Source organism: Elgaria multicarinata, chromosome 19 (assembly GCF_023053635.1).
Source record: "Elgaria multicarinata webbii isolate HBS135686 ecotype San Diego chromosome 19, rElgMul1.1.pri, whole genome shotgun sequence".
NCBI classification, from domain to species: Eukaryota; Metazoa; Chordata; class Lepidosauria; order Squamata; family Anguidae; genus Elgaria; species Elgaria multicarinata.
In genome coordinates, this window is record NC_086189.1 from 7235843 (window position 1) to 7245616 (window position 9774).

The following is a 9774-nucleotide window of genomic DNA, read 5'->3' on the forward strand; positions in this document are numbered from 1 at the left end:
CCAGGAAGGTGAGGAGTCTGGAAACCAAATCCTATAAGGAACAGTCAAAAGAGCCAGGTACAATTAGCCTGGAGAAGAGAAGATTAAAGGGAGACATGATAGCATCTTTCAAGTACGTGAAAGGCTGTCATGAAAGCAGCCTTGTTCTCTGTTGCTCCAGAAAGCAAGGCTGGAACCAATGGGTGGAAATCGCAGGGAAGATGGATTTCAGCTAAACATTAGGAGAAGCATCCTGACAGGGAGGTGGTAGGCTCTCCTTTGCTGGAGGGATTTAAGCAGAGGTTGGGCAGTCGCCTGTCAGGGATGTTGTAGCTGCACACTGTAGTGCAGAGCCTGCACTGATCAGGAGGTTGGACTAGATGGTCTCTGAGGTACCCTCCAACTCTATGATTCTATGTCCTCAAAGCCATTGACTTTGCCTGCTGCTTCCTTATTGTCAGGGCCGCATCCTGACTCAACCTACTCCATCCCCAGCCAGGCTCTTGCATCCACAGGATGGTGGCAGCATTTCCAGATGTGCTGCAGCTGTTGCGGTTGACCTCTGAGTTGGCGTGCCACAGGAGTTGCAGCTGTGATTTATAAGCTTGGGTTTATGGGATGCCTAAGAATGACGTGTTTAGATGAGAGCGGGAAGAACTGAAAACACCCAGGAAACTGAGTTGGGGAAGGGCGCAGGATCCAAGCATCTTTGGAGATGGCGAGGAAATTCAAATAGCAGCAGCGACAGCCAAGATCCCACTAGGCTCCGGGTACAAACCGAAACTCCCTGTCAGGAAACACGAAAGAGGATAGCGTGGCCAGCCACCAAACATTTGCGCTCCATCTCTGGGAGCAGGAGAGTCGCGTTCTGCTGTGTCGTCATGCACTTTATTTGTCCATCAGCTGCGTCTCAGAAAGATTGCAAGACGGCAGACGCCTCCGACGAACGGGCAGCACCCACGAAGGCCCCAACCCTGCGGAAAGTTCCCCAATATTCACCCCTTGCCATGCGGCATCCCAGCCCCCGATTTGTCTCCTTTTTGATTGGCTGTGAGTTTAATATCTCAAGGTTGGACAGAAGGATTGGGCTCTCCCAAATATTTGGACTTCAACTCCTAGCATTCCTGGCACAGGGGCTTCTGGGTGTTGACGTCCCAGCCCTGTCCTGCAGAAGCTCTTCCAGCTGAGGTCAAAGAGGCAGCATCGTAAACAGAGGAAGAAAAGAACCATTTTTGATCAAACCTAAATCCACGTATTTATTTTATTTTATTTTGCTTTGTTTGTTTTTGCAAACTAGACTTAGGACAATTTGGCAGGCGGACATCTCTTTTTCTCAGCAAGCATCTTATTTCTGTTTTACTCCTTTATCGCCATGGATGCTTGCTGTAAAGGCATCAATCAATGCAAAAATTAAAGCCGAAAATTAGTAAACGTGAAAAAAAATCAAGAACACCTCTTCTTCTGAACCCTCCCGGACTGCAACGAATCCTTCCGTTTTGCCTAACTTTTGAGCCCGTGGGTTTTTGCTGGCTCTCCTTCAAGATTCTCAGTTTATCTTCTGCTTGGGTGTGTGTACCTGGCAACGGCAAGGAGCACATGCCAACTCATGCCAGGGTGGATGTGGCGGGACCTCATATGCAAAGCCAGTCTCACTTTCTTGGCAAGCACAGACTCAGTGGGGACACCCCTTCCCCCGAGGCCTGCAATGCCTCCTCCTCCTTGATAGAAACATCCATTGCTCAGGGCCAGAGGTTAACCCGGTGGAGGCTGGTGGCTCCGGTGTTGGAGGACAGCCCTGTGCCCCCTAAGCAACCCTACAGCAGAAGACACCGCCTGCGTTGACATATATAAGGACATCAAAACATTAGAAGAGCCATGGTGCATTGGGCCAAGAGTCCATCCAGTACAGCATCCTGTTCCGCCTAGTGGCCGACCAGCTCCCCACAGGAAACCCAAAGCAGGCCTTGAGTGCAGCAGCACCCTCCCACCCATGTTCCCCAGCAACTGGTGCACATAGGCTTACTGCCTCTGATACGGGAGGTAGCATAAATATATAACCATCAAGGCTAATAGCTGTTGATAGCCTTCTCCTGTCTGAATTTTTCTTATCCCCTTTTAAATTCGTGGCCATCACTACGTCTTGGGTAATGAATTTCCCGGAGCTGCTTGGGAAATTAGGTCTGTGACTCACAGAGGTGTTCGCAGGGCAGTGAATCTGCTCCAGGTTTCAGTCAGAATCAGAACCCCAAAGGAGCGATCCGAGGTGCTTCTGCACCAACCTCCGCTGCGGTTTTGCCCCCGCTCTGGACGGCAGCCTCAGAGCCAAGGTTTCTGGCTTGCATCTAGAGAGCTTGACACCATTAACTGGGTTGCGTGCTTCTATGTATTTATAAGACATCTGGAGCCAGGAAGCTCTTCAGAAGGGGGAGAAAGTCACTGTTCCTTTCCTTGTCTCAGTGTCCAAAAAACAACGGCAGAATATTCCAGGCGTCGGCTTGCATACTTGCACAGTGTTCTGGGATTTCTTCTGATGGCCTGATTCTTTCACAAAGGAAGGACTCACCCGTGAGTCCTTTCCAAAAACAAAGCAAAGCCAGGCCCGAAAATTCCCGCCGGGTCTTGCGCCCAGCCTTCGGCAAACCTCCTGTGGCACGTGGTTTTCCCAGGTTTGGGAGAGTGCATGGGTGAGGCCCAGGAGAGGGGCAGGCTGTGAGTCCGTGGCGCTGACTTTTATTAATAAACCAGCCAGTTGGGAAGTGGCACAGCAGCCCTTATCTCGGCCTTGCCAAGACGGCTCCGAACAATGCCCTCGCTTCCGAGTCGAGACGCTATTTGTGGTTGTGGTTCTTTCTTCCCACCCACCCAGCCCGCCTCTTTATGGAAGAAGAAGAAAGGAATGGAAGGTTCTTTGGAAGATTATCAGTGGACAACTTCACCTGGAAGGCCCCCAGTCCCGCCCCCTGCGAGGGGAAAATGTCAGGAAAGTTTTCTGGGTGCTTCTGCTGTTTGTGCCACCCAATGTTGACGCCCACAAAGCCTGGCTGGTGCCCAGGCCAAACTGAGCAGGTATTCTGGTAGGGCTCGGCCTGCATCATAGGATTTACCCGTAATATATTATTATTATTATTATTATTATTATTATTATTATTATTATTATTATTATTATTATTTCCTGTCTTTTTCTCAGTACTCGGACTCAAGGCGGTTTACAAGATTAAAACATGTACAATTAAAACATATAAATATAAATTACAAAAGTTAAAGTAGAATTAAACCTACAGTAAAATTAAAAACATGTTTGTTTGTTTTTTAAAACACCTGTAACTAGTTAAAAGGGGGGAGGGGAATCCAATACATTAACGGCAGGTCCAGTATAGTTCCAAAAGCCTGCTGAAACTGAAAACTTTTTGCCTGCCTCTGAAAGTGTAGCACAGAGGGAGCCAGCCTAGCCTCCCTGGGAAGGGAGTTCCAGAGCCTTGGAGCAGCCACCGAGAAGGCCCTGTCCCGCGTACCCATCAGGTGTGCCTGGGATGTTGGCGGGACTGAGAGAAAGGCCTACCCAGAAGACCTCAGAGCACGGGCAGGCTCATATGGGAGAATACAGTCTTTCAGATAACCTGAGCAAGATGATAAATCTGCACACATGGCTCTGGTTGCAATCATGCTGTCAGGAGCTGCCGGGACTCAAACCCCGTCTTTGGATCTGCATGACAAGCCACGAAAGATGCAGCTTTTAGCATTGGCCAAAGCGAGCGCAACCCCCCCCCCACTTTTCTGGTCCAGTGGGAACATCTGAAATGTTGAGAGTGCCGTGGGCGCTCTCACAAAAATGGCTGCCGTGGTGGTAAGGGGTTTGCGCCTTCATAAAATGGCTGCCACGGTGGTCACAGGCGTCCACCAAACACGCATTTCCCAGAAGGCAAACCGGTGAGAGTAGAAGATAACTGACTCACGCAAGAACTTCTGTACAGGCTCTGAGCGCCAGAGCACAAAGTGGTTCTTTTGTACCCAAATAAATATGGCGTTGGAAGGCAGCGCTTCGCTGCATGATAACCTTCCAGTTAAAAAGTAATACACTTAAAAAATCTTAAGGAATAAGAATAAAGATTAGGAGGGACAAGGAGCCAGGTGGGCACCGCAGGAGAGGGGTCCGTGGGCACACTGGTGCCCATGGCAACCACGTTGGAGATGCCAAATCGAGGCAGTGAAGTATTCTCAGGCTTCAGACCGATTCATGCTGGCCATTGGGTCCTCTCGGAGAGGAAGATGTATAATCAGACCTGGCCCTGCCATGAGACAGGGTGATGACGTCACCTCAGGCGGCAGATGCTGGGGTGGCAGCAAGATGTCAGAGGAGAGAGCCTGCCCTGTCCCCCTGAAGCTAATCTGATTCCTTCAGGTGTGGTGGAGGAGGTTGTCCTACCACCAGTGTGGTAGAAAGATTCAACTGCTTGGCCAGTCGGTTTTGGTACATGGAGGAGAAAGGGGTGCCATCTTGTCTTTGGTCTTAGAGCAGCCCTCTTCTGGCCCTTACGTCTGGCTTCATGCCTTGGCACAAGTCACATCCACTGGGTCATCAACGCCTGTTTTCCAGCTCCTTGAAGCCCACCGCTCTGCTCTGACACACGCAAATTCACGCCGTTGGTGGGACAAGCAAACATGGATGTCTGGAAACGGCAGCTCGTGCCAAAATACGGCAGCTAGATTGATAATGGGGACCAGAAGATCTGAGCATATAACACCAATTCAGGCTTGCTTGCACTGGTACCTGTATATTGCACTCATGTCCTGCTTGTGAGTTTCCTGTGGTCAGCTGGTTGGCCATTGTCTGAACAGAATGCGGGACCAGATGGACCCTTGGTCTGATCCAGCAGGGTTTTCTTATGGTTCTTACAGTATCAAGCTGAATTCAAGGTAGGGAAGTTGGAGGAATTCATTTGGGGTTTGGGGGAGCTCAACGAACTTCCCTTGGTTCAGCCCCCTGGACTTTGGTCCATTTCCTACTAATTGGCCCAACTCAAATTGCATCAAGTTGGACAAGTTTGTCAATTTTCTGTATTTGTTTTAATTTGCAGCAATAGAGCTCTATTTCGCAAATTCAAAAAAGGAAAATGGAAGAAGTTCTCCGAGTTGGAACTCCATCAAGCCAAAAACCAAATGGATTTCCCGGCAACTGACATCTCTAATCTAGAAAATCCTCGGGACCTAACTGATGAACCTTCTCGTACACCACGACCAACATTCGAGCACTTCCTCCCCAAAATATGGCTCATGAATGCCATCAGTTGATAACAACGAGAGGTCGGGGTCAGACGATCCCAGCTGAGCCATTAACTCTGAGCAAAACGTCGATTTTGAGCTGTGGCTTAGATCCGCCGGCTGGTGCGAGGGTTTTCTGCTCCTAGTAATGTCCCCCCTGGGGCCAATTTCAAAACCACATCAGAGATTGCGGAGAAAGGCAGGGCTCTGGTTCAGCAATTGATTAAGTCGGATGTTCTGGTAAAGGTGCCGTTTGAGAGAGTTTTTGCACCAGGCTCAGCTGCAGCCCTAGGAAAGAAATTCCCAACAAGACCCGCCCGTCCCACAAATTTCCCCCGACAAAAGCCCTACCAGGGGAGGGGAAGGCGGAGAGCAGAAACAGGGTTGGGTTTGCTTGCTTGCATGTTCCCTTTGGTTGTAGCTATTCAAACAGCCTGTGGCAGTTCAAAGATTTGGATCTTTGCTTATCAGGGAGAGAGGCGCATGGAGCAACTGTGTGGCTGAATGAGGTGGTTAAGGGAGGTGTGTCTCCCTTGGGTGGGGTGTGTGTAAAGTGGAGAGAGGTTTGCGCAAGATTATCTTGAAATCAAAGAACTCAAAAGTGAGACAACCAAACAAAAATTTAGCACCCATGGGCGTTTGCACTCAGGGATTATCCAAGACTCTAGACCCTGGTGAGAGTCACTGCTAACACCTGCCTTGGGCTTCCCACACCAGGCAGCTGAGTCTGGGAATGCCAGTGATTTTAATGACCCACAATGCCGCTGATGGAGCATCACTCAGGGAATTGTGGGAAATGAACGTGGCCGGTGGCTCACAGCCGCACGGTGTAAGCCGCAGCGCTGTTGATACCAGAAGTACAGCCAGTGAAGGGGCCACCAAAGGGTCCTCAGCTCCCTCGAACCTGGATTCAACCCTGAGTGCCCAAACAAACATGCACAGACCTGTACATCATAAAGATGGCATGTACTGCTCCCAAAAGATGCCGATAGTGATATATGCATTTACCAGCTTAAATGCTTTCTATCTCTATTTAAAAGAAGGGGTTGGGCCTCAAGGGCCGAATTCGGTTTGAGAAGTCTCGTGGGTAGGGGGGGCACACTCCCATGGTGGGTGGGGCCAAATACAAAAAGGGGCGTGGCCAAAACTAGCAGGCTATTTTAACTCCAAGCTCTTCCTGCCAGCAAGTAAGCCTTAGAGGAGACATTTCAACCTTTGTGGAGGGGCATCAAAACCATGAAAGCCACCAAACCATTCGTGGTTGGGAGAAAGGGGCCAGGGGAGGCGGGCGCGGATTGGGATCACGAGGAGGCCGAAGGTGGCCCCGTAAACCTGCACCCTGATGTAAAACATTGTTTTAACTCTTTTAACTGTTTTACTGCTTTTAAATTATATATTGTTTTAACTTGGTTCACGGTTTAATTTGTTTTTAGCTGTGTATATTTACTGTTTTATACTGTATGCTTTTATCTGTACGCCACCCTGAAATCTTAATGATATAGGGCGGGAAATAAATGTTTTCAATAAATAAATAAATAAATAAATAAAACGACGACGACGAAAACATCCACTCTTTGAAATCGTGCGGAGTATAATAACGGAAAGCTCTTAATTCAGAACACTTTGTCTACTCTCTGCCAAATTCTGTGACGGAGGCAGGATGGCCACGCACGGATTGATGCCTCTGGAGGTGCTCTTTGCCACACAAGCCCAAACGTTCACACTTGTGGTGAGATTTGGACTATACAGAACACAGTCCTGTGCAAGTTTAGACAGAAAAGAGTCCTACAACTCCCAGCCAAGGGGAACGCTGGGAGTTGTAGGACTTTCCCCCCCTGTCTAAACATGCATAGGATTGTGCCCTTAGAGTTTGCTCACTTTTTACGGGGCATCCACATGACGTCGCGTTCCACCCTGGGGTGATTCCATCTTTTCGGAGGCTGCAAGGCGTGCTTCTTCTAGATTATCGCCCTGCCTCAAACTTGACATTTTACAGGGTGGGTCCAGATGTCGTCGTCTTCCATTTTGCAAACCTCCCCTATTTTCCTACCATTTTTTCTGCCTTTTTTCTCTACCAGAAAAAGATCCATTAAGGGAGGAAAAGGCAGGATAGCTCTGCAATGCTTTTGGGTTGGTTTAAGAGCCCTCTCTCCGGAAATGGGCAAAAAACCCCAACTTTCCCCAGAAGAACCGGAAGACTAGTGCAATCTCCACATGTGCTACTCCTTTGGCGTTACTCTCCCATCTTTTTAAAATGGCGGTGTTTTGACATGGATAATGATGCGTCAAGAAAATTAACTTATCATTCAAAGCTTTGCGGAAGGTGGCGGTTTATGAACCCATCCACTTGCTTCCATAATTCTTTTGATTAGTGCTAACACTAATTAGTGTACCTTGCTATAACCTTTTTTTTTTAAATTATTGAAGGAGAGGTATCACGTGTAACGCCACAACGCTGCAACGGTAATTGTTCCAGATAAAATAAAAATAAATCCCTTTCTCATCACCATCATTTGCTAAAAATTGGGGTGAGCAGAAAAATGTAACTAATTAGTTAATTAATTAAATTTCTATACTTCCCATTAGCTGAGGCTCCCTGAGCGGTTCACCAAACAAAACATAAAGCCATAAAATACAATAACATAACAAAACATGATATAAAACATACATTTAAAATGGAATAAAACCAAGATAAAATGGAATAAAACCAAGATAAAAGCCAGCTGCAGTGCAAAGTTTCAAAAACACACTAATGCCCGCCGCCCCAAAGCTGGGTTAATAAAAAGCCCTTCATTCAACACCAAAAGTACCCCAATGTCGGTGTAAAGGGGAGATTGTCTTGGCTACCTAGATGTTTTAAGTCATTAGCACTATGGCACGCTAACCCCCATATGCAAAAGTTGGCATTGTTGCGTTATGATGTTAATATGTTATACTTTATTCTTGAAAGAAAAGAGTATAGCTGGAAAAGCTTGTTAGCATTAATTAAAAGATCAGTTCAAAAACTGAAATGCGGTCCGCCCCAAGAGCTCTGATCTACACTACTGCTTTAAAATGGTTTATAACAGTAGTGACAACGGTTGGGGCTCAGGACACACTCCAGATACAGTTTTCAAACTGTTTTCAAAGTGTCATATCCTGCTTGGTGTAGATCTGGTGAAGCGTTAAGGAGTCTCCCCCGCGGCAACTATGTCCCCAACCACCTGTGTGGACGCAAGACGTGTGGATGCTCCGGAGCAACTGGCGTGTGGCTCCCAAGGATAGGACCCTGGTTGGGTGGCTCTTGGAGGGAGCGTCTCCTTTGGGTGGAGGGGCTCCTCCTGCCATCAAGTCCTTCTCTCTCTCTCTCTGTCTCACTCACACACACACACACACACGGAGTTCTCTGGAGAAACACGTCCACACACACGCGTGCACAGATACACACACACGCGCGCGCGCGCACAGCCCTCTCTGGAGAAAAACGCGCAGGGCTTTTTGCAGAAGCGCGCACGGAGCTCTCTGGCGCGCCCTCGCCTTGGGGGTCTGCAAGTCTCCCATAAACAAGCTGATTGCTGTAGCTGTCCAAAGGTTCGTTTCTGGGGTGGGCGGCGTCGGAGGTTGCCTACCTGGGCTGGAGGTTCCTGGGCTGGCGCTCAGGCTCAGCAGCAGCAGCAGCATCGCCACGGGCGGCAGGGCACAGCACAGCCCTGCAAAGCAGGGTGGGGAAAAGGAAATATAGCCGGTTAATGTGGGGTTGGGGGGGGGGAGGAGTGTGGGGAGGGGGGCAGAGAGAGGGGGGGCACTTGGCCGGGACTTACAGCGCATTGCTAGAAAGATAGGCGAGGGGGGGCTCCCTCCGGGCGCCGAGACTCCGGGAGCTGCTGTGCCTCCTGCCCCGCCGTTGCGCTCTGGAAAGGGCAGGCGCAGTCTCCACCCTCCCGGGACACTCCTCCTTTTCCCCGGGCCTCGGCCTGATGGAGGATTGGGGCGGGTGGGGGAAGCGCCTTGTGCAGCACCCCCCCCTCCCGGGCCTGTGGGCCTCCCCAAACCTGGAAGGGCCAAGGAGGGCACGCCGAGCATTTTCTCCTGCTGCCCCTGACTCTCTTGGGCTGCCTTCTCCAGCCTGGAACTCTCCCAACCCACCACAAAGTTGTGCTGTACTACAACTCCCATCATTCTCCGAGGGTGATGGGACTTGTAGTCATCACATCTGGGGGTGGGCTGGGAAAGCCTCATCGTGGATGCTCTGTGCCAAATTTTAAATCTGTGTGAATCTCTCTGTTGCTGCTCGGTTTTACCCTGGTTGTGCTTTTATGCAGTATTTTTTTAATTGTACTTTTATACAATAAAATAATTGTATAAAACTTTTATACCATCTGTCAGGGATGCTGTAGGGTGGATTCCTGCATTGAGCAGGGGGGTGGACTTGATGGCCTTGTAGGCCCTTTCCAACTCTGCTATTCTATGATTCTATACGGATTGGTTGTTTTATACTGTTGTTTTATACTTGATTTGTGTCTAATGGTTTTAACTATACACCCACCCCCAATAGTC

The 9774-nt window shown here is 49.1% G+C and overlaps 1 protein-coding gene across 1 annotated transcript in view; it reads right to left on the minus strand.

Moving 5' to 3' along the window:
- Window positions 1-9111, minus strand: part of PTGS1 (prostaglandin-endoperoxide synthase 1) — a 28549-nt gene extending 19438 nt beyond the window's left edge. Inside the window, exons 1-2 of the mRNA XM_063144899.1 lie at window positions 9039-9111; window positions 8847-8927 (exon numbers count right to left, since the gene is read on the minus strand). Of these exons, the coding sequence (XP_063000969.1) occupies window positions 8847-8927; window positions 9039-9045 (88 nt within the window). The 5' untranslated portion in view covers window positions 9046-9111. The remainder of the gene's footprint in view (window positions 1-8846; window positions 8928-9038) is intronic.
- Between the last annotated feature and the right edge of the window lie 663 nt (window positions 9112-9774).